Source organism: Parus major, chromosome 14 (genome assembly GCF_001522545.3).
Source record: "Parus major isolate Abel chromosome 14, Parus_major1.1, whole genome shotgun sequence".
NCBI lineage: Eukaryota > Metazoa > Chordata > Aves > Passeriformes > Paridae > Parus > Parus major.
Window position 1 is genome coordinate 168,565 of NC_031783.1, and position 25,450 is coordinate 194,014.

At 43.5% G+C, this 25,450-nt stretch overlaps 1 protein-coding gene across 1 annotated transcript in view; it reads left to right on the forward strand.

Moving 5' to 3' along the window:
• The window catches only part of LOC107210958 (major facilitator superfamily domain-containing protein 1-like), a 24,675-nt gene extending 937 nt beyond the window's left edge, over positions 1-23,738 (forward strand). Inside the window, 9 exon segments of the mRNA XM_033517991.1 lie at positions 78-171; positions 10,361-10,377; positions 10,379-10,469; positions 14,731-14,897; positions 15,660-15,813; positions 17,878-17,936; positions 19,770-19,868; positions 21,363-21,470; positions 23,511-23,738. Coding sequence (XP_033373882.1) covers positions 78-171; positions 10,361-10,377; positions 10,379-10,469; positions 14,731-14,897; positions 15,660-15,813; positions 17,878-17,936; positions 19,770-19,868; positions 21,363-21,470; positions 23,511-23,738 — 1,017 coding nt within the window.
• The last annotated feature ends 1,712 nt before the right edge of the window (positions 23,739-25,450 follow it).

Below are 25,450 nucleotides of genomic sequence, written 5' to 3' on the forward strand. Positions count from 1 at the left end.
AAAAAAAAAAAGGACACCTAACCCTCAACACCCTGCACCAGAACCAAATCAATCACAGCCTTCTGACACCCACACAGGTCTACCAAGACAAGCCACCACCACCTGGAGATGGAGACATTGCCGGAGTCATCCTGCCACCAGAGCTCAAACAAGACCCAAGCCAACACGCAGGTGAAAACCTTGAAGCTGTTGTTCCTGGTTCCCTTCACAAAGGGCCCTGCTCTTAATAAAGGCTTGTGCTCTGTGGAATGCCATACAGTGCTTCAGTCCCTCTCTGTGTTACCTGAGAGCTGCCGCTGAGCTGAACTGACAATCACTCACCAGGCTAAGGACATGCCTGTGTCCTGGGCTGTCTTTTTAAAGACCCTTCTTCAGGGAGGTCATGGCACCCCTACCATCTATTTTGTCGTGGCACACCCCCTCTACACCATGACAGACCTAGCCAGAATACCAGGGGAAGAGCAGTCCAGCAGGGAAGAATCAAAAAATGAGAACCAAGCAGTATCACTATACCCCCTACAGGAAGTCCCACTGGGAGGGGGGAAAGGGAGAATTGGGTTTGTAACTGTCCTACTCAACTCCTCCCAAGTGAAGGCATTTCAAAATAATTAAAAGGTCTACCAGTAAATCCTATTAGATTAACAGAACAAGTAGGTCAGTTTTTGGTGCCCAATATTTATATTTGGGATGAAATGCAATCTATACTAAATCCCTTGTTTACATACAAAGAAAGACAAATTATCCGAGCAGCAGGGATGTGGATATGGGAAAGGGAACATGCAAACGAACCCCCTGGCAGGAGAAGATGCCATTACCCAATGCAGGACCACAATAACCCCAGGGGAAGGCAAAACATGGAAGAGTACAGAGCATTAGTTAGCCGGGTGTTATAAATTCAAAGGCAAATTCGTGATACGAATTAAAAAGAAAGATTTATTAATAAACAACAAAGAGCAATAACGATAAAAAACCACAATAAAATAGTCAGCGCAGCGCTGGGTGGACAGGGTCTACACCAAAGGTATAGGATTCCCAAATCCACGCTTGAGGGTTCCCAAGCCTCGGTTTTTATAGGGATTTTATGTCCTTGGGCGAAAATTCCAGGCAGGTTCCATTCACCAAGTGTCCCTGATTGTCCAGTGAATGGATTTCCTGGCCTGGAATAATAGAGTTAACTAGTGTCCGGACAGAATCTCCTCATATGCAAAGGAGATTCTGTATGTATTTCAACTTGTGTCATCAGAACAGAGTAGTGGAATCCGGGCTGGTGCAGATGGGTATCTTGGCCGTGCTTTCCCCTTTGTCCTTCTTGATTGCTTTTTCCAACACTGGTTCGACAGGTGGGGTGTTCAGGTCTGGCGATGATTATCTTTTTGGAGTTTGTCTTTTTGTCAACCTGATTGTTCCCCACAGAAATCTGTAGGGCGTTGTTCAGGTCCGGGGGTAGATATCTTCTCCGAGCCAGTTCCATTGTTGTTCTGATGGCCCTTGTCCTGTCTATTTGTCTGAGTTGATGGGTCTCCCTGAGTTCGTTATCTTGGGTGTTGGTTGCAATCTGTTGCTTTCCAAAGGGGGTCCCGACCAGACCCGGAGAGGGGTTTTTTCACAATTTGTATTTTACATCATTACAAACACATTTATCTTATTTATAGCTTTCCGAATTTTTAATACATACAATAATTTATTACAAGGGGAATCAGGGAGGCTACTCCACAAAACCAGAATGCTCATAAGACATTCACAGAACAACAAGAAAAGGAGGGGACTCCAACTGAATAGCTGGAGAGGTTAAAAAATAATGAGATAGTTCTCAGGAATGGACACTGATACAGAGGCTAGACACACTGTTAAAAGTGACCTTTGTCGCTCATGCTTAGCCAAATATAAGAAAAAAACCTAAAAAGATTAGAAGATTAAATGACCTGTTAAAAGAAGCCCAAAATGTGTGTGTACGGAGGGATGAAGAAAAAGCAAAGGCAAAAGCTAATATAATGGCAGCTGCTATTACCAAATGAAACCACCATGCAAAGACCCACTCCTACAGGGAAGTGAGGCCCCAGTCAGACCAAAGCAAGGGGGATCGGGAGGAAGTTAAGGGGAACAGAGCTCCCTGGGAAAGAGGCCCTAAAAAGATAAAAAGGGAATTTAGTAACCAGGGCCTAATGTCATTATTGCAAGGGAATTGGACACTTAAGAGTGTAGGCAGAACTGCCTACAGAGAGGAAAAGATCTGAAAATTTTCAAGGACATTTATGAAACAGACAAATAGGGGGGTCAGGGGTGCTATCTCCTGGGGTCAAAATACCAGCAGGAGCCCTTAATAACTTTAAAAGTAGGCACCCAGGAGGAAGAATTTGAATTTTTAATGGATACAGGGGTGGAGAGGATGTGTGTGTAGAATTCCAAAAAGATGTGAGACAGTCCTTTCTGACCTCAGAGCAAACCAAACCAAACAGTTCAGGGGAAAAAAAAAAAAGGTCGCTGAAGCATTGTTGCCACAGTCTCCAAGGCCAGGGCAAGAGAAAAAACTGTTTTGCCTAAGCTAACAAAAAAACCAAGCTAGCTAAGCTTGTAAGCTAGCTAATGAAGAGAGTCTACTCTCCCCGGCACCACGGAAACCTTAGCAGTGAGGTTTGACGAAGCCGTGCAAGAGCCTCAGGGCTACAGCCTCCACCAGACTCACCTTAAAGCTACAGCAACCACTTCTGGGCCTAGAGCAGATGGTCAAGGAATAGAAAACCACCCCAAGACACAATATATGAAGGAGATCCAATTCTAGCAGAGACACCAGAAACCTCAGCTCCATCTAAAAGAGATCTTCAGAACAAATTTTGGGTGACAGACAGATGTTCAGGTATGGCAATAAAAGGGTGCAGGACAAGTACCAAAGAGTCAAGGTGCCATTATTAGAGACTCAGCAAAAAGGGAAATTCTTCCTCTGTGACAAGAACAAAGAATATAATTAACTAACAGGTCTGCTTTACTCAGTGCCATAGTAAATCCATGGTGAGTTTATGTCTCTGCTGAACCCGTGGGAGGGATGATCACTAAGCTAGCTGGGATGAGCTACAGCAAACAGAGAACTAATGCCAGGGAAGGGAACTTATTAATTATATGAAAGAGACCTCTCACAGCAGCAGGACATTACTGGACAAAAGGAACAGCTCATCCCTCAGACACTGAAGTGAGCAAACATACACCAGCTTGGGGTTTCTTGCCACTGTGAACCCTTCTCCTTCCTGCTATTCATTCCATGCTTCGGGATTTTCTTCTCTTCCAGTCCCAATGTCAGCAGTACATATCACTGGCAAGCCTCTGACAGCAGCAGCAGCAAAGAGATGTCTGGTAGCAGGATATTCCCTGGGGACCCAGTGAGCCTGAGCTGAGATGTGGGCTGGCCAGAGAATAACACATAGTCATTAGAAGGAGATGGCAAAGTATGTTAAATGACTACATAATAATTCTCTTGCTGCCTCTGTTTTCAGAGGAAGCACACATTTTATTGTAAAATTAAGTATAACACCTGACAACATAAAATTCCTCTCCTGCTTGAAAACATTATCCTTGCTACAACTGTACTTCAACCTGACTATTCATAACTGAAGAGAATTTTTCTTTTCAAAAAGATTTAATATGTCACAAACCAAGTCTCACTGTTTTCTCTCATGTAAAGCAATCAGTTGGGAACAGAATGTAAATAATGACATATGCTTCAATAAATTAAGTGTTAAAGGACTCTTCAGAACACTTGAGAGTTGTCTGAAACTGAGAGCTTAGTGATAGAAAATCCAGATAAACCAGAGGAAGCATATACCAGGAGATATTGCCTGTTTTCAGATAGAAAATTGAAAGTATTAAATCAGAAAAAAGCTGCCACAAGGTCAGGGGCAGGATGACAACTTCATACTACTTTCAATGAGCTTTCTGTAAAACTTACATTAAATTTACAATTATCTGCATAGGTTTTTATGAGAGGACTAAAAGCAGAGCTTCCAAGAGCTCTAGTAAATAACAAAAGTGCTACTGTTTTGCAATAAATTTACAATCAAGGCAAAATGTTATGATGATACATTTATGGATGCACAAGTGAGGGAACCAGGTAGTAATTAAAATGAAAATCAGAATGACTAAGCATCTATAAATTCAAGTTAATAATTAAGATGAGTGGGATTTGACAGAACATAATCACACACACAGAATCACACACAGAATTACTAGGTTAGAAGAGACCTTCAGGATCATTGAGTCCAACCCAGCCCAAACACCTCAACTAAACCATGGCACCAAATGCCACCTCCAGTCGTTTTTTTAAACATATCCAGGGATGGTGACTCCACCACCTCCTTGGGCAGACCATTCCAGTACTTTATTATTCTTTCCATAAAAATCTTTTTCCTAATATCCAACCTGTATTTCCCTTGGCACAGCTTATGACTCTGTTGTCTCGTTCTGTCAGCTGCTGTCTGGAGAAAGAGACCAACCTCACCTGCCTACAGCCACCTTTCAGGGAGTTTAGAGAGTGATAAGGTCACCCCTGAGTCTCCTTTTCTGCAGGCTAAACAACCCCAGCTCCCTCAGTTGCTCCTCACAGGGCTGCTGTTCTGAGCCCCTCACCAGCCTCGTTGCCCTTCTCTGGATGTGCTCAAGTGTCTCAACATCCTTCCTAAACTGAGGGGCCAGAACTGGACACAGCACTCGAGGTGTGGCCTCACCAGTGCCGTGTACAGGGGAAGAATGACTTCCCTGACATATTCCTGATCCAGGCCAGGATGCCGTTGGCCTTCTTGGCCACCAGGGCACACTGCTAGCTCACATTCAGTCGGCTGGAGGCCCGAGAGCCAAGAGACAGTACTACACTCATAGATATCCTTACAAGGTAGAAGCTAAGGCAATACTTGAGAAAACCAACCTCCAACAAATATGCTCCAGGATTTACAAGCCATCATGGATCTTCCTCATCAAAGGGTTTCTTCAAGGATGGTTTCCATAGATTGTGTTCAGAATGTCCATCTTACTTATCAGCTAATTAATTTTTCTTATCAAATATTAATCTTCTTCCTTGAAGTAATAATGAAAGAAGAGTGTTCCTCCTCTGTCTGTATTGGTCTGGTTCTTGTCCCATAATTGCTGTGAGTGGATGATGTCTCTGATGCACTGCTGCTTCTTTAGTTTTAATTTTTTTCTCTCCCTTCTCTATTTCCAATGCAAAAGCCCACAGATATATAGATACTCCCATATACACACACAATATATACAGAAAATATTTCTAAGATATATATGTATATATATATGTAAAACAAAATGTTTCTGGAGGAAAAAACTGGAAGTGTGTGTCCAGTCTCAATATGCAGATAATTCCAGTATCTCCAAGTCATTATTTACATTGCAGGCTGCTGATAGATTTTTCCTATTCATCCCTTTGGTACCACAGTGAGTTTTATGCAGCATATGTTTTATAAGAACTGTGATTGGAACACAGGCTCCTGAAGTGGATGCAAACACCAGCAGTGGCACAAACATAGCTTAGAAGCTCTACAAATCTTGACACACAACAGGGCTCCCCTAAGCAGTGTTGGAACAATCCTCCCCGAGACCTTCAGATCACTAGAAAAGCTCTAAAGCTCTAACACTAGTTTTCAAATAAATCATACACAGGATATACATGGTTTTATATATACATCTATCTATATCTATTACACAAATTTATGTATACAAACAAAATTTGAAAAAAAAATATATATGTATAAAAGCATATACATCTATACAAATGTTATTGTTATCCAGACACTTTTATTTTTGCTAAATGCAATTATAAAACCTTCTTGTTTGGCCAAAATAATTCTTTTCAGTTCATAATGTACTAGGTTTAGCTGGGAAAGTTTGTTTTGTGCACAGCAGCTGATACAGTGCTATGTTCAGGCTGGTGAGGAGAAGAGTGTTAGTCACACAGCCACACTTTCTTTAGCAGACCAGAGACATCCCATGCCATCTGGCATCATGTTCAGCAAGTAAGCTTGGGAGGAGGTTTTTCCAAGGTAATCATGGTGATCATTGCCTGGGACCAGGTGGACATCAGTTGGTTGATGGTCAGTGATTGCTTGTGCATCACTTGGTAGGGCTTTTCCACTTGTTTTTGTTCCCTTTCACTTATTTATATTCTGTATCTCAACCTGCAAGGCTTTGTTGGTTTTTCCTCACTTTTGCCCTGTTGCCCTTCCAGTTCTCTTTTCCATCCCACTGTGGAACACGAGTGAGAAGGTGAGTAGGGGCTCACCTGCTCACAGTCTGCCCAGCACAGCCAGGTAAGGACATGGGTTGGCAGCAAGAAGCAACCTCCTCACACAAGGCAATACTGCTGCTTCAGCATCCTCCACACCTACAGATCAAGGAAGGGAGAAATCATAGGGTAGGGCAAAATAAAAACTTCTACATGGCAGCAGAAGTGATGTCTAAAGCAACAGCATTTATAAAAACAGACTTTGAGGATACTCTGTAGACTGAGTCTTCACAAGTCAGTTGCTCCTAAAATTATTCTTGAACTATCAGCAGTAGATGAATTTGTTGAAAAACTTTGGTTTAACATTACATTCCATGCTGTGTGTCAATCTTTGATCCACTGACTTGAGTGGGAAGAAACTCCTGAGTTTGCAAATCCTGATGCCAGTCATGAAGGACAGACTATCATGTCACAATCTAGCTCATGTATTTCCCAAGGTCTCTTTAAAACCAGGTAATGCACTGGCCTGCACAGGTGCCACTGGAGGGTTTGCCTTATTGATGGCTCTTAATTACCTCATTTGGATAGGAAATCTTCTTTAAATGGGAGGAGAAATATACTTACCCTTTCAATCATACATGGGCTTGGGGTGTGGGATATGTTGTTTTTCCTTGTCATTGGCCAAGACCCTGCTCCTCTAATTAACATTTGGCTGGTTTCTATCAATTCACTCATGCAGTGCTCCCTCCTCCTTTCAGAGTGGTCTTACCCATGTCTTGTATATGACACTTCCAGTAATACACCTCAAGAGATGCCTTTTCCCCCATGTGAGAAACAACGCTCACTTTTAAAAATTTCAAAGGTTTATTAAAACCTTAACAAAATACTACAAAGGACTGAATAAGGAGAAAATTACAGTGCTGGGAGCATTGAATTAGACCACCATGTGCTCACCCACAAAATGCCTGTTCTGCCTTTTATACCCTTGGTGTTGCATCAGGCAGGTCTGGCCCCACACACAGTCTGTCAGTCAACTCTTCTTCACCATCCATTGGTGGAGACTTCTTTCTTGGAACTTGATCAGAGGTCAGGTGTTGTCATGCAGTGCCTCCCTAGTAACAAGCCTTCCCTATTCACAAATGCCTCATTACCAAGATTACCAAGGCCATCCCTTGGCAACCATACCAAAAAGGGGGACTATGGAGGGAACAGAGATGTCTAAACAAAAAAATCACAATAACATTACTATACATCAATATCAATTCTCTAACATACATGACCTAAATGACGGGCTAGGAGACCTTCTGCTTCTTTTTCCAAGCCTTTATTGAAAGAGGAAAGGGCCTGTAACTGATGGACACGAAATTATTCACACGGACCCAGCTCAAGGTGTGGTAAAAGAAGAATTTTCATTTATTTGCTCTTTCAGTATTTATAGGTTTCCAGCCACGACCAGGGATTGGATAGTCAGATTAACACCTTCTCAACTGCACTGGCTGTGAGAGACGACTATCAAAAGGCATATCTTTAACGGAATGTATAAACAACTATGTTTATAGTTACTTTCCTGGGAAAGTGGCTAGAACTTGTGAAAAACAATATCAAAAGGCCTGATTCTCAGGGCAACAAGGGCCTAGAGGTGGGGGCTCGGGGTGTGCGCTGCCTCTGCTGCTCCCAATGGTCAACATCCAGGAGGAAGATCACACAGGCTTGTCATCATTAACCATCAGCAGGACCAGAGTCTCTATCCTCACAGGGATTGTCCAGAGACCACTCTTTTGGTTTGATAGTCCAGGGGAGTCTTCCAGCTCAAGCGCTGGTCATGGTGACCTGTTCGTTGGGCTGAGACTGATGTATCCAGCCTCCTCGGGTCCTTGCTGCCTCCATAGTGTGGTTTCTAGGTGTTCTCTGAGAGTGGCGCATTGTCCAAGACTGCCTTTATTCACAGATGGTAATACGATTTTAATATAAGCACGTGCGCAAATCCTTATGGGGAATGGGGAAGTTTATTCTGAGGAGCAGCAGCTAAATTACCCAATGAGTTGGAAGAGAACAAGTGGGGGTGTCGTGGTTTTAAACTAGTAACTAAAAATTACTTTTTTTTTTTCTGTGAGATATGGATTAGAACAAGAGCAAAACAGGCATAAAACTTAAAAGGAATAAAGAAAGTTTATTAACAATCTACAATAATAAGAACACCAGAATAAACTTCCAGAAAACCCTTTTTATCCCTTACTACCCACCATTCCTTTGTTCATATGACAACAGAGACAAAATCTTTGGAACTTTGATGGTTAAAACAGTTCCAATTCCTGCTACAGTCTTTTCATCAGTCTTTGTAGAGAAACAGAAGTCTCTTTCTGTTAATCTATGGAGTTTCTCACAAGAAAACTATTGCTGTTATAGTTTTCTATTTCCCTGATGTCAGCTGCCCAGAAATCTGTCATCAGAGCTCACTCCTCCCATTTCATATCACTCTGAGGTGTGTTATGGGCCATAAGTCTAGGGATGTCATTTTAAGGATGAGTTATTCAAAGGCAAAAGTCTTCTTCATCTGTCTCTGTGAGCTTCACTAGAAAAACAGTTTTCTCATTGCCCCCCAAGGCTTCAAATCTTCGCTTCACTGTATTCCAGCACTTCATGGTATCACAATTACTCTACTTTTTACTCAAAATTTACACTTTGAACACTCTATTCCTCCCTATATACTGTCATGAATTAAAGGAGTTTTTCCAAGACCTTATTGTCCATTTCCATAGCCTCAACAGAAAGGTATTTCAGCTCATAAAGCATCTCCTTATTCTCTACCTTTTCTGAAACTTAATTCTTTTCTTTACTGTCTCTGATAGTTTTATAAAGTCTCTTTACATGTTGATTACTCTCTCTTTCTTTTTCTGGATAAAAAAAAGATTAATCTGCAAGTCTCATCTGGGTAATGAAAAGGTTAAAATCTTGCTCAGGCTTTTGTAAGATGGTTCTGTGATCTCTGCCGGAGCAGGAGCTGGAGCTGTCTTCGATAGAAGATTCCTCATGGCTGCTCTGGAAAGTGTAGTCGTTGTCTCAGCCCGCCGCAGGTCCAGAGCTTTTTTTTTCTTTTCTTTACTCTGCAGTCTCTGGTGAATTCCGTCACGGCAAAAACTGCAGCCGAGCCAGGGACCGGCCTGGCCCGGCCAGAGCCCGGGGCAAGCCCCGCAGGCCCCATCTCCCGGCCGGGAGCTGCGGCAGGCCCAGCCCAGCCCCTGCCCGGGCCACATGGCCGGGCAGAGAGCGAGAGGCCGGAGCTTTATTACCTTTCACAGCCAGGAAACAAAGGGAACAAGAGTGCTCTGGCTTTACATCTTAAGGTAGGGTTCACAAGTTGATCTCACTTTTCAACGGTCAAAACTGTTGTCAATTCCCAGTAATGACTGATAATTGGTCAGGAGAAAAGACTCTCATCAGTCACCAGCAACTTCAACTTCCTTAGCTCCCAAAACCACCTTAAAGGTAAAGTCATCCCATGACAGGGAGTACAAATGACAAAAAACCTTTAACAATGAACCTTTGGAGCTGACCATACTAAGCACCTTAACCAGGGACATAAACCAGGATTAGAACAGGAACATGGGTAAACAAACTTAAATTTGAACATCGGTTTTTGTTTATAGCAATACACATAATATTCATCCCTTAAGTGTGAGAGCCAACCATCACATTATCCATCTATAACACCCCAGAACGTCATATTTTGGACTCTTGACGAGTTTATGATGTATTAAAAACCAGTTTCTTCTGTACTGCTGTTCCCACCCTGGATTTACTGATTCCTTCCTTTCATGTGGGCAGTCTCATTCTCATTACAAAATTGCCTATCTCTGACCGAGGTCAGTTCCTCCAATTTATCTCGCTGTTTTGACTCCTTTTCCCTCAGTATCCCCCTTTCCATTGTGGTTCAGCCCTAGGAGAGGCCCAGCCCTACACTGCCTGTGTGTGCTGGCTGGGGGCCACACCTCTGTCATGGCAGTGGCAGAATGCGGTGAGCATGGAGGGCAGTGGGAGGCTGCAGGTCGAGCCAGGCCCCATGCACCCAGGGCCCAGCTGGGGCCTGGCAGGACCTGGGGGAGGGCTGTGATGGAAGGGTGAGGAGGGTCTGCTCTGCCTCAGCCTTTTACAGGTTCACCTGTGCTGCTCTTCAACTGCCTTCTCACTTTGAGCTCCTGCTTTGACATTCCCAGTGTCCTGCAGCAGCACTTCCAGGGCATGAGTGCCAGGGGTTGGTTTTGGGCGTAAGTGCTCAGCCTTATGCTGAAAGGGGCTGAACCAGAAAAACAGAGGCATTGGCAGTGGAGTTTCTAAACTTTTTCCAGTGGTGTCACTACTGGAGTCATGCTCCAGGGTCTTACCTCCTAGATGCTGGGGGTGAATGCTTGTTACAGGCATATGCACTGTGGAGATGCATGAGCCAGGGCAAGCCCTGAAGGGTTTGAGATTTCTCTGCTGCTGGGATAACTAGGAATGTAACACCTGCCCTTGCAGTGGTTGTTGGCTCCCTGTCACTGCACCAACAAAGGCCAGTCAGGACTTCACACCACTTGTGAGAAACAATGTTCACTTTCCTGGTAAATTTAAAAAGATTTAATAAAAAAAGACAGTAGGAAACAAAGACAATAAAGCAAAGGGTTAAAAAAGCCAGGTGCTTGGCACTTTGCCAAGAACTTACCTGGTGTTTTGGAAACACCCTTTATATACCATTTCTATTGCAATAACCTGATGCCTATTCATAGACTTCATGCATATTCAAACTCTTCTAATAATTAGTTTACATTTTCCAGAAACTGTTTAGCATGGCCGTTCCTTGGGTCCACCTTTTTAGAGCATGCGTGTTTTTTGGCTTGTGGTTTTAATCCTCTTCTTATCACCTTTTAATTTGGGCCTTGGCTTCTTCTTTCCACAGACAGTGAGTGTTGACAGCAGCAGGGTCCCCATCATCTGTTCACCAGAGGTTATCCTAACTAGTCCTAACTATCCTAGCAGACAGTTCAAACATACTATATCAACTATTACAGCAAAGCCATTTTAACATTATACATATAGCATTCATCTTCATACTTGTGAAAAGCCAATATTATAATAAGTATTTATAACACTCTCCCTCTGTATTGCAGAGGTAAATGTCTTAGGAGAGAGAGGCACAGAGGAGATCATGCCCTCTAGGTCATGGTCTGCAATGGACCTCAGAGCAGTCAGACACTATGGAGTTCAGAGTCCTCTTGAGGGTCCCCTGCCACTTACTCTGCCCCTCTAATCTCCCACCATAATTTCTTTATTTTGATGATTGCCAAGTCATTTTATAAAGAGACCAGTCTTTACAAAACAGAGAGTAAACTGATGAGGTTTATTGGTGTGTTTTGAGGTTGTTCTTGGTATAGGTGAGTAATGGGATGACTAACTTTTGCAATTAAGGGATTGTGGAAAATGGAGTAACTCTTCAGGATTTTTAAAAAATTTCATAGGGAATAAAATAAGAGACAAAAGTCTAGTGCTGGGGCGCTTCTGGCAAACAGCCAAAGAACACACCCTAGCTTTGAAACAATTTATCTTTATATTGTATCATTTCTGAGGCTTATGAATATTCATGCATTTTATTATTCAAACTTCCTTTGGAACTATTTGTATTCCAAGTTCTCTTCTTGTTTGGTTTTTAACCTCTGACCTGCCTGCAGGATATTCTATAGATAAGGTATCCCGTGTTCCTATCCTGTTATTGCACACTTCAGATGCTTATGCTCTGGTTTTCAGCATTTTTGTCACATCAGTCCACAAATTAAAGGAAAATTATTGGTTTTGCACCATTCTTTAAGTTGGTTACACAGAGGTATTTTTAGTCTCTATTTTTAACAGTTTGCTAATGCCTACACGACAATGTGTTTATTACATTTATTCATATAAACTATACAGTGTATATGTAAACTGACAGATTATACTATACAAAAGCAGTTAAAAGTAACTATAAATTGTACTATATCAAAACACTTGTGATAAAAAAAGTTAATCTATAAATGCAAAAACCAATCTTATATTGCCATCTATGGAATGAATATTGTATGTATGTTAAGAGAAACTTTGTTGATGTAAAGTTATGTTATTGTGGTTTGTTTAGACGCCCTCTGTTCTCCCTATAGTCCCCTTTCCCCTGCTCTGTACGGTTGTAACCTGACAGCCTGGGTTGTCCCGACATGTGGAGAGGCCTGTAATGGGAAAAGCTTGTTACTAGGGGGGCACAGCATGACAACACCTGACCTCCAATCAAGTTGCAAGAAGGTCTCCACCAATGGATGGTGAAGCAGAGTTGACTGACAGACTTTGGAAGGGGCCACGGCTGCCTGATGCAACCCCCAGGGGTATAAAAGGCAAAGCAGCCATTTTGTTGATGAGCACATGGCAGGCAAGTTATGCCCTCCCAGCACGCTGTCTTTTTTCTTCTAAAATTTTAGAGTGAGCAGTTGTGGTAGCCAGGCCGGGTCTGTTGATCAGACCTGGGAAGCTACGACCTTCCCAGAGAGAGCAGTCCAGCAAGAGGCAGCCTTTGCGGGGCTCTCTAGCAATCCCTAGCCACCAGGCAATCTCAGCAAGGTGCAGCCTGTGGCTGAAAGTGATTTCAGCTCAGTGATTTCCAGCTCAGCGTGCAAGGTTATCCCAGACTGACTCAGAGACAGAAGTGTCGTGTGGCAATTCCACAGAGACAGCCTTTATTGTCCAGCAGCTCTGTGAAGCGTAGCCAGGGATGGCGGCTCCCTGCTGAACTGGGCAGAAGCTGGGGTTTTTACAGGGTGTTGTGGTTTTAAAGCAGCAACTAAAAAATCACTAGAAAAGAGCAAAACAGGCTTAAAACTTAAAAGGAATAAAGGAAGTTTATTAACAAAACTACAAGAATTAGAAAACCAGAATAAAACCTCTAGAAAACCCTTTTTTTCCCCCACTACTCAATCATTCTCTTGTTCACATGACAACATAGAGACAAAAAAAAACTTGAGTATTTATAACTTGCTATAGTCTTTCCATCAGTTTTTGTAGAGAAACAGAAGTCTTCTGCTAATCTATGGCGTTTTTCACAAGAAAACTATTTCTGTTATGGACTTCTTTTTCTCTGATGTTAGCTGCCCAGAAATCTGCCATCAGTTGTCTCCTCCCATTTCCCATCACTCTGAGGTGTGTTATGGGTGAAATGAGTCTAGGGATGTCATTTTTAAGGATGAGTTATTCAAAGGGAAAAGTTCTCTTCATTTGTCTCTGTGAGCCTCTCTGGAAACAGAAGTTTTCTCTTTGCCTCTACAAAGCTACAAATCTTCAACTATTACTTCTCCCCCTCTGTTCCAACACCTCACTGTATCACAAACACTTTACTTTTTGCTCAAAATCTACACTTTGAACTACTGTATTCCTCCCAATATACTCTGTCCTGAATTAAAGGAGTTTTTTTCAGAACACTATTGTCTATCTCTATAGCTTTAACAGAGAAATATTTCAGTTTATTAAAGCATCTTCTTATTCTCTACTTCTTTTAAAGCTTAATTCCTTTCTTTACCGTCTCTGATAGCTTATAAAGTCTCTTTACATGTTGATTACTCTCTCTTTCTCTCTCTGGAAAAAAAGATTAATCTGCAAGTCTCATCTGGGTAATGAAAAGGTTAAAATTTTGCCCAGGCCTTGTAGATGGTTCTGTGATCTCTGCTGGTGCAGCAGCTGGAGCTGTCTGTGATGGAAGATTCTTCATGGCTGCTCTGGTGAGTGTGGTCACTGTCTCAGCCCACCGCAGGTCAAGAGCTTTTTCTTTCTTTACTCAGCAGTCTGTGGTGAATTCAGTCCCAGCAAAAACTGCAGCCGAGCCAGGGACCGGCCTGGCCCGGCCAGAGCCCGGGGCAAGCCCTGCAGGCCCCATCTCCCGGCCGGGAGCCGCGGCAGGCCCAGCCCAGCCCAGCCCAGGCCACATGGGCTGGGCAGGGGAATGAGAGACCAGCTGGAGCTCTGTTACCTTTCACAGCCAGAAAACAAAAAGACAAAGAAATTCCCAAGCTTAAGTCTTAAGATGGTGTTCACAAGTTGATCTCACTTTTCAACAGTCAAAACTGCTGTCAGTTCTTAAAAATGGCCAGTTGTTGGCTGGGAGAAAAACTCTCACCAGCCTCCAGCAGTTTTAACTTCTTTAAGTGTTTCTCTTTTTTTTCTTAAATGCCAATCTATCACATGGCAGAAGGCCAGGGTTGCACCAGGGAGGAAATCAATGGGTTACAAAGGATCAGCATAGTCACCAAAGCATGGTAGGATAGCTCACCAAGAGAAGAGGGGATGGTCCCATCTAAGGGGTATCTCTCCTTAGGAGAGGGTTGGGATAAGCTTATCACAGCTCCCTCAGGGAACATTCCTCCAAAGGAAAACCTTGGTAGGCTCACCTTCCTCCACAAGTGGTTGTTTCTTACATTCTTTAGCTTTTTGACACAGAATGCCTTTGTTTTGACTTCAGCATGTCTGTTGAGGTTTGTGTTTTTTCTGTTTCTTCCTAGTCAGTGTTTTTGTTTTCTCTTTGTTCATGATGCTGGGATCATCCATCTTTGCTTTAGGCTTACACTTCAAGGACTCGCCATACCTCCTCCTAATGATGTTAAAAGGAAGACAGCTCTTTGGTTCCAGAATGGGTCACTTACTAGAAAGGAATTCACATTTCCATGTTTTCAGATTTTCAGATTTACATCTCACCAAAGGGTCATGATCCATTTTTGCCTTCTAGACCCTTGTCCTACCAGTCACCTTCACCTGCTCTTTGCCAGGGACTTGTGTCATTGGCAGACCACTGCTCCTTGATTTTATGTGTGCTGAAATGTTTAAATCTTCCCCTCTAACAAGTTTGTCCTTCTTTCAAGAGTAGGGACTTGTTGCAATTTCAGAGACAGGCACACAACAGAACACACAGAACTTCATGCAACAACAGCTGAAGTTTATTGTTGGGTGCTCCATTTTACGGGAACTTCAAATTTCCTGTGCTTACACATCTGATTGGTTGGGGTCTTAGCACTGCCCAGCTCACTGGCCAATTAGATGTCTGCATTCATGATTCAAGGGGATTGGCTGGCATCCGCTGTTTGAATTTTAATCAGACCTATCATTATCATACCCATGGACTTGTTTACTTCTTTAATTTAGCGAGCCAGACTGATGTGATTTCACTGCCTTTGAAGTTATTTTCGCTTGCCTTATAGGAGGGATAAGTTCACCTCCCATGCCCCTGCATGATTTAGTACATTTTTAAATGGACTGTGAGGCTAACACATACCTCCTCTGGCACATGCCTCCTCTTGGTATGTGTAGAGCATCTCCCAGCCTGAGCTCTTCAACTTGAGAGAGCTGTTGCTTCTGTGCCATGCTCTTGGTCAAGCCTGTCTGTTCAAGAAAAGATTTTTATCTTTTCAAAGTTGTGCAGAATCATTACCATATTACCTGGTTTAAGGGGAAGGAGGCATTTGGATTGACTCCGTCTTTCTCCTGCCTTGGGAGTGTCCTCAATTTCTTCTTCATCCAGCAGTTTGAGACAAAGTTTGGAATGCAGTGGACACTCTGGGGAGGCAAATTTTTTTGGTGTTTTCTAGACCCAGGCCAACCTGCCTTGTCCAATGATTAAAAGAAACTGAAAGAGGTAGTGAGGTAAGCAGAAAGTGGCACATGATTTTCCAGTTTTTCTTGTTGCTTTCTGTGTGCAATGAGTGGTGTTTTCTGCACTCATCCCAGAAAACCCATTCTAACTCTCAGCGTCAGCCTGACAGTTTTGGTTTTTTGACATATTTTAACATCTTCAGTCACAGATAGTCAGTACTTAATATAGGAGTACTCCCATGGAATAGAAACTTTAGAGTGAGAGACAGGAATGAAATGTGTTTGTTATTCTGTACTTTGGCCAGCAGACCTGCTGATTCTGCCAACAGTGTGTTTACTGGTCCCAGCAGAAGATGCACTGCACATGGCTGATTGAAACCACATGTTTATATTACTGTGAGAAGCAGAACCTGAATTGCACATTTCTTGGTTTGATTCGGTTCTAGGGTTTGTATCTTTAGAAGATTTGAGCTTCTCCCCTCTTTTTGGTGCAGTGAGATGAGATCTACCTTAAGTGTAAGGAATGGGTTAAATGGCACCTGGGTACTCTGCTGGACCAGTGATGTTAGGGAGACTTGCTTCAGGACCTTCTTTGTGTACAAAGAGTATAGAAAAGTGTTATTTACAAAACAAGGCAGTATGGGCCATCACCCACAGAAAGAGATACATCTCTTGCAGAAGTTGAAACTGATTGGTGTCCTCTGATTCCAGCTCTGAGAGAAAGCTGTGGTGGGCATGGGGTGTCACATCCTGTCTGACATTTACTTTTGTGCTCAGACAGCATTTGCAAGTACAGCACAGTGACTTCTGTAGCCCTTTAAGGGGTCAATACATTAGATGAAGTGTGCATTTATCTCAGAGCTGTTTTGACTCTTTGGAAAACAAAATGGGTACAGAACTCCTTCTGAGAAAGATGTCTGCAGCAGATGAACACTGCCAAACTTGCTTCAGCATAGGCAACATAACCAGACTCACTACCCTGGAGCTGCCTGTGCTCACAGACCAGATTGATGTGGCAACTGCAGCAGGTCACACCAATGAAGACCTACAGCCTGGCTTTCTGTAGAGCCATGATATGCCTTCCCTGCTCTGGGGACCAGGGAAGCTTCCCAATGCCTGCCTTGGGTTTATTGCACAGTTCTGCTGCAGGTCAGGAGCATTCTAGTGACAGACCAGCTGAGCTCTGCCTGAGAGACTCGGGTGGCTTTAGCCTCACTGGCCTCAGGCAGTCCTGCAGCCATGGGAGTGATATGCGGATAGAAAGGACTCTGTAACTCACAGAGTAGTTATAAGAGTAGGTATGAATTTATTCAGTGCTGAGGTGCATGGGGGATATCTCCTCCAAAGGCATGCACACCTTGGAGATTTGTTTCTCCCTTTTTTATTCTCTACAAACTAAAGTTACACAGTATGCCTAATACATATTCATTTGCTAACCCCACCTGTCCCCGCTTCATATTAAAATTAGTTCCACGCCTATTTGCAGCTGCGCACTGCTCCTTGTTGGTCACTCTGGTGGTCTTCTGGGGGTCTTTGGGGCTGAAGTCAGCATTTTTCCTTCAGCTGAACTTTTTACCTTGTCTTCTTGCTCATGCTCCCTTCAGTTCTTTTGACCCCTCCTCTTTCCATTTCTTCTGGTTTAGGGGTCCAAAAGAATCCAAGGAACCCCCTCATCCTATGGTGTATTTATGCTTGCATATATCCTGTTTATGTATTCCAGCTCCTTATCTCATCCAGTAGTCTTTATTCTCTTCCTGCTATTATGGGAACAGTCAGTATTTCACACGGGTTTTGTAGCCCCTTCTTTTACACAAGGCAATTTTATAAATGATTCCTGATTCTTAATTTCTCTGTTTCAGGAGCTCAGTGGGCAGAGCTCAGGGACTGTGACAGCGTGGTGCAAGGTAAAGGATCCTACTCCATTTTAAGAGAATCCAGGCTTAGGAGTCATGGAGAATTCAGCATTGTACATGCAGTGGATTTTTGTCATTCAGTGCTCTCCACTCCAAGGAATTTCTAACACCTTGTTTTTCCAGGGAGTCTGCTCTGTGTGCTGGGGTTTGTTTCAGCCCTCACAGTCAGCATACTTGACGAAGTGGGGAACTGGACTTGGATGGTGTTGCATTGCTGATGTTGGAGACAGGCATGTGACAAAACAGACCAAGGGGTCATGCGTCAACAGCCAACTTTTATTGAGTGCTAGTCTCCTTATAAAGCTTTGAAGGCCTGTGCGGTTAGTTCTGATTGGCTTGAACCAATTGCCATCCTACCAACCAGCCAATAGCTGCCTGTGTCCTAGACGGCCTAGGCCTGCTCTTGAACAGCCCAGACTGGTTGAGTTATATAAATCAAGGTAATTATATAATCAGTTGTGTTTTAGTTATAAAATTAGGATTATTTATAACTGTGAGGCCCTCAGGACAGCTGTTAGCCACCACAGTGTTATCCACCAAGAATCCAAAAAAGTGTTACGTGGTGCTTTTTCATCTCTATCCTGGAATTCCCAGGTGCAGGAGCACTGCCACCGAAGTGGCAGGGAAGGCTCCAGCAACAGGAGCCAGTCCTGGCCAGGAGAGGTGTCCTGGGGTGACTTTATGATGCTTGTATCTCCAGTCACCTTGTTTATGTTACATATTAAGTTCTGCACCTTTAAGACTGGCTCTGAGAGTGAAGTGGGGGGAAGAAGCAGTGTGCAGTTTGTGTTGATAAAGAGCCCTCACTCCTCCCCATCCTGCTCCTGGACTGTGCTATCTGCAGCATGGACAGACAGTGGGACAGAGCTCTCCTTTGCTGTTAGTTTTTAGCTAGCTGAGGCAGAGAAGTTCCCCAGACTGGTTTTTTCCCCTTCTTACTGGATCTGTTCAAACCTGCTCTGGACTGAAAACCCAGACAAACCCCGGGAACTCACGCCTGTGGCTCACCAGGGCCTGGGCCTCAGCGCTTTCCATCACTGGAGAGACTGATAAGTGACTGAGTGGTCCAAGCTACACCACATGAAAAGGACTTTTTCTGGATTTGCCATCACATTGAACACCAAGAGGTGTTATTGTTTAATATTATTCAATTTCTGTTAAATAAAGTTTTTTCCACTTTTCTCCAAGGAAATATCTTCCCAAACCATTTGGGAGAGCGGCCACTTTAATTTGCTTTCTGGAAGGACCCCATTTGGAGGTTCTCTCCAAAATTTGCCCTAAACCAGGAGAAGAGGGGATTTGCACCCCTCGGTTCAACCCTGCAGAGCAGTGCTGAGAAGATCACATCTGTGAGCCACTACCCAAGAGTTCCATTACCTGGAGCCTTCCAGAGAGCTCAGGTAGCACTTGGAATGGCAGTAGCTTTCTGAGCAAGTTACTTTCTGACTGTAAGTGGCTCAGAGGAGCATTTTGTTTACAAAACTAGCTGGTAGCCTCCCTCTGAACTGCTTTCTGGCTCACAGGATCCAGGATAGCAAATAGCTAATCTGGGCAGTACTGAACTCTCTTGCCAGCCCTTATCTTCAATACCTCCTTGCATTCTGACTAGGAACTAGCACTACAAGCAACTCTGGTCTGCAATTTTTATGTCACTTTGATCTATTAGATGGCTTCCTTCTCATGAAAGTACTCTCAACTGGTTTCTGTAGTTGTCTTTCACCGAAGGACATGCAGTGGACTCCTAACAGATTGCTTTAAAACAGTCTCTTGCAGCCAGAACTTTTATAAAAATAAGAAAGCTTTTTTGTTTTCTTTACTGGACAGTGCTAAAGAAGGAATGTTTTAGAGTCAGCACATCTCAAGTTTCACTTAAGAGATGAATGAGCTGCCTTTCATTTCCCTCTTACATGCCATTACTTCTTAAATCTCTTGTGCCCTTTTGTGGCTTGCAGAAAGTGATATTGGTGTGAAGCTGGGCTATTTTCCTGGGGAGGGGGAGTGCATTTTTGTTGCAGATTCAGGACATCCAGCACCTTCTCCTTCACTACTGGCTGCTGGTGCTCACCATCATGTTCTTCTTCCCCTTTGTGGCAGACATCACATACTGTTCTATGGTTGTGGCCCACTGACTGACATGAGCCAACAAAGCCTTGCAGGCCTCACTTTTGGGTGGACTGGGAAAGAGAGGGGTGGGTAATAGGCTTCTTCCTTCCACTTGTAAAATGTGGAGAAACATGCCTTTAACATCTAAAAGTTTGAGGGTTCTTCAACCTTTCTTTCCCTTCAAAGATGAGAGAAGCTTTTGAAAGACTGCAAAAATACCTTAAGGGAAAATGATTCATCCAATATTTACAGCTTCAAACACTGCCAAAGGAGGATCAGAAGGATTTGGGAGAAGGGATAAAATATGCCATTTGAAAAACAGCCCACAGACATTTCACCTTTGTGACAGACCAGCAAAGTAGGTGTCTCCTGAGCTGGGTGGGGTGGGGCGTCAACTCCACAGGCCTGGGGCAGCTCTGTCCTGCAGCTGCTGCACTCTGCTGTGTCTGGAACATAACTAGACTTGCTCAGTCTGGGGTTGTACAAGAGGAAGGCTTTGTATCTGGTGAAAGCTTCTGACTTCCTTTTTAATGCTTGCCTTTGCTTAAAAGAAAGTAGCAACCTGGACATCTAAATTGCAATTCCTACTTCTGTCCTGGGGCTCTATCACACACTTGTTTTGCTGCTTTGCTCCCCTTTATGGATGATATAGCAGCTTCTGTCACGTAATGAGGATGAACTTTTATATGTAAGGCCTGCAGTAAAAGAAATAAATAATTTTGGTAGCATTTCATTAGTGATTTAAAAGAGGCCACTGTGAAATCAGAAGGGAAGAAATGTCATCAGCATGACAACTGATGGGAAGTAGCCATACAGGTAGCCAAATGAAGTTTTAAGTAGCTACAAGATATTTAAATAAACCTCTGTGAAAGCTGTTAAACTGACTGACTGTAAATTCTATAAAGAATTTGAGGCAGTTTAATTAAATTTCTGCATGTCACTAACAAAGCTGAAAGGCTGGTTTTGACAGTGGGGTTTTTTCTTTGCTGTAACCAGGTCTCCTTAAAGGCATTTCCTGGGGCAAGTCCTAGTATTTCTCAAATGCAGATGTTCAATATAAATGCTGATCTTTGCTGCTAGATTATTTTTAAACCATGGTCCTGCCCCTCTGCATTCATCTCCTTGAACTGATAAGGCTTTTAGCTTCTTAAAAGAGGATGTCAAAACTTCACCCATTAGGTTTGGACAGGTGATGGCACATTGCTTCTGTGAATGGTGCTGATATAGGAAACACATGCTCCACTTTAACCTGCAGTTTCACTCTGAACTTGCAGAAGTGTCTTGACAGTGTCTGAAAATACCAGCTCCTCTGTGGTGTGCACTAATTAAAAAGAAAGTAAACCACCAAAGGCTTGGCACTACAAACCAGAAGGAATCAAGCTTGTTTACAAGTCCCCTCATTCAAACCCTTCCTGCCCATATGCTTGTGCTTACTTTCTATCAAAATAACCACTTCAAGAATACTAATTATTTTACTTTCTTGGCTTAATTTTATTTTTAGCAAGTATATCCAGGATAAATATTCTGGTTAAAATCAGCGGGCAGCTGCTTACATTTTTGGGGCAGTGTATGACATCTTCATCATTCTCTCCGCAGTAGTTGGCATATTAATTGTGAGTACACAAAACATGAAGCATTCACTGATAACTTGCTCCTGATTATTTTTGGAAACGTCTGCTACAGGCACTTGTCGTGGTTTAAAATCAATAACTAAGAAAATTACTTATTTCTTGCTGTGAGATATGGATTAGAATAAGGGCAAAACAGGCATAAAACTTAAAAGGAATAAAGAAAGTTTATTGACAAACAACAAGAATAAGAACACCAGAATAAACTTCCAGAAAAACCTTTTCATCCCTTATCTATTTACTATTCTTTCGTTCACATGACAACAGAGACAAAAACTTTGGAACTTTGGTGGTTAAAACAGTCCCAATTCTTGCTACAGTCTTTTCACCTGTCTTTGTCGAGAAACAGAAGTTTCTTCCTGTTAATTTATGGAGTTTCTCACATGAAAACTATTTTTTGTTATAGTTTTCCATTGCCCTGATATCAGCTGCCCAGAGCTGCTGTTATCAGAGCCCACCCCTCCCATTTTCACATCACTCTGAGATGTGTATGGGTCATGATTCGAGGGATAGCATTTTTAAGGATGAGTATTCAAAGGTAAAAAAAAGTCTTCTTCATCTGTTTCTGTGAGCTTCACTAGACAACAGTTTTCTCATTGCCTCTCAAGGCTTCAAATCTCCCAGCACTTCACTATACTATAATTACTCAAGTTTACACTTTGAACACTTTATTCCTCCCTACATACTTATCATGAATTAAAGGAGTTTTTTCCAGGACTTCATTGTCCATCTCCATAGCCTAACAGAAAGACATTTCAGCTAAATTAAAGCATCTTCTTAATTCTCTACCTTTCTTGAAGTTTCTTTTCTTTCTTGTCACTGGTAGTTTATAAAGTCTCTTTTCATGTTGATCATTCTCCTTTTCTCTCTCTGGATAAAAAAGTTAATCCGCAAGTCTCATCTGGGTAATGAAAGAGTTAAAATCTTGCCCAGGCTGTTGTAGGTAGTTCTGTGGCCTCGGCTGGTGCAGGAACTGGAGCCGTCTGTGATGGAAAGTTCCTCATGGCTGCTCTGGAGAGTGTGGTCACCGTCTCTGCTTGCTGCAGGCCCAGAGCCCCTCTCCTTCTCTACTCGGCAGTTTCTGGTGAATTCTATCACGGCAAAACCTGCAGCCAAGCCAGGAACCGGCCCGGCCCGGACAGGGCTCAGGGCAAGCCCCCCCCCGCAGGCCCCATCTCCCAGCCGGGAGATGCAGCAGGCCCAGCCCGGCCCCCGCCCGGCCGCATGGCCGGGCAGAGAGCGAGAGGCCGGAGCTCTGCTACCTTTCACTGCCAGGAAACAAAGAGAGCTCAGAGAGCTCTGGTTTTACACTTTAAGGTAGGGTTCACAAGTTGATCCCACTTTTCAATGGCCTAAACTGCTGTCAGTTCTCAGCAATGACCGATAATTGGTCAGGAGAAAAGACTCTAGGCAGTTCTCAGAAACTTCAACTTTCTTAAAGGTAAAGTAACTCCATGACAGCACTTCAAACAGAAGCAGGGGGGCTGTTTCACCTGTTGTGGCTGAACGAGGAGTCCTTTATATCTTTGCAAACTGCAGGATGCACCTTAACCTGACTAAAATTACAAGAAGTAACATTTCCCTGTTTTCACCTCTGTCCTATAATTGTGCTACGGCAGCATCAACCCACGGTACACGGCTGTGTGTTTTGGGAAGTCTGAGACTGAAACATAAAGGACTGGGATAAGCTTTGCAAGTGGATGGGAAAGGAAAATCTGCATGCCATCAGGCCATTTTTTGTCAAATAAAATTCCTTATTTCCATAATGATCAAGGTATAATGTTTTTCCTTCCCCTTTGTTAAAGCCTGGGGTTTCATTTGAGTATCAGACACCTAGTAACATTTCAGTCTCAGTGCAGAAGTATGCAAGAGGTAGAACAGCTGATCTGCTACACTGCCAACAGCCAGCAAATGCCATGTCACTGCCACTCCTGCCAGCTCTCTTTTGCGCAGCCCCATGTGCCACCACGACTCATGGGAAGCAGGGGCCCCTGGAAGAGACTTTCTGTTCATTCCCTTCACCAGGACTTCATTGGACTGAGAGGTGTCCTTGCTGTTGGCTGTCCCATGTTGACTCTGCCAGTCTTTGCTTTCCTGCCATTCACATCTGTGCCTCTGCTAGTCTATACCATCTGGCTGGGGATCACTTACTCCTTTGCTGCAGTGAGTAGAGTCCCCCACTGTATCTGGGTGTATTCCAGCTACACTCCTACATGTGGATGGCATATTACTGCTGCCCTGGTATCCTGCTAAGCAGGTTTCACAGCCACAGGTTGAAGTCACTGGCTCTACAAGCCTGAAGTTGTGGGAACCTAATTAGATGGGCAGATCATACCCTGAACAGAGTTCCTAGCATGAAGGGAACAAACCTGAAGCCTTGAGAGATGGGGTGCTAGGGGGATGCTGATAGAATCATCCTACCTAGACTTCTAAGGTCAAAACCTTGTCCTGTGGCTGCGATTGGCTATTTCTCCCCAGATAACCCTAGGTATTGTGAAGCCCACCATGCCCCTGGGTCTTTGGAAGCTGCCCCTCAGACCATGCAGTCTCTCTATGAACATTAAAATCGATCTTGGGCAATTCCATCAAACCCAACCCATTATCATTGCCATGCCACCCGGCTGGGTCAGTCCCAAATCACAGAGCTGACTGTGATATGAAGTCTTTGCTTAGTAACAAATAACCCTAAAGAATCAACAATGGAGCAGAAAGGCAGAGCACAGAGCAAACAGAGTTTGAACATCTCCATGAACAGAGACTCTGCGATGTCTCTGGGCCACCTGTCCCAGTGTCTGACGCCTTGCAGGAAAAATGTGTGTCCTTGTGTTCAGATGGAATTCTGTGTGGTTTCTCTTGCGCCCATTGCCACCTGTCCAGAGCAGAGTCTGGCCTCCTCATCCTTGCTCCCTCCCAGCATGTACTTGAGAACATTAGTCAGATCTCCCAGAGCCTTCTTGAGCAGCCCCAGTTCTCTCAGCCCCTTGTCCTGTGACAGATGCTCTAGTCCCTTTATCACTTTTGTGGCCCATCCCCTAAATCACATCTGTCTTGTTCTAGGGAGGTCAAAACTGCACACAGTGCTTCAGGTAAGAACTCTTCAGCATTTTGACACAGCTGGCAAATCAGACTCCTGCTAGACCGTGGCTTCAAAATATCCTTTGGCCCCCACTTGCTGTACTAATCTTCAGTGCTGAAATCCTGCACTTGTATTTTTTCAGAGGAAAAATCCCATGATGAATTTCCAGCTGTAACTATGAAAAACCACATACAGCAGGGCTGTAAACTAATGCTGGAGACTTGTGAACAGGAGAAAATGTGTTCACAGCTGATTTATGTGCTAATACCCTGGCTTAAGAGCAGTGACTTCAGCCTGGTTTGCTGACTCCATCAGCTTTCTTAGTTAATGCTATGTGATGCAGCAGCTAAATTCAAAGGGGGTTGGTACTGCTACAAGTGCTGGGATAACCACTCAAAGTCCTGTACTTGCTCCTTCAAGGAAGAAGCTTGCTTAAAAGCCAGCCATTCCTGTTTGACATCCCACAATCTACCTCCAAATGACTAGAAAAGAAACTTCACTCTTCTATTTTGAAAAAGAGTTGTGACATACTTTCCTTAAAGTCTGCCAGTGGTTAACAAGGTTCTCATTGATGTAGCACCAAAGCCTGTCTGCTCTGCTGGGTGTCACAGCCTTCCTATCCCCCTCCTTTTTCACTGCCTATATGGAGAACTTCTGTTAGCTCAAGAGGGTTTTATAGAAACCACAGAACAATGACCCTTGCACTTGCTTATAAAAGCCCTACCCACAGAACCTGAAGATGTGGGGACATTCTGGTGACCTTTGGGTCTCTTGCACAAAGACCATCTTCAGGGTGGGAGGACTCTACTGGAGCTTCTCACAGGCAGAGTTCTTTCTGGACAGGCCACTCCTGTCTTTCAGCTGAAATGGATAAATCTTGAAGCTGACA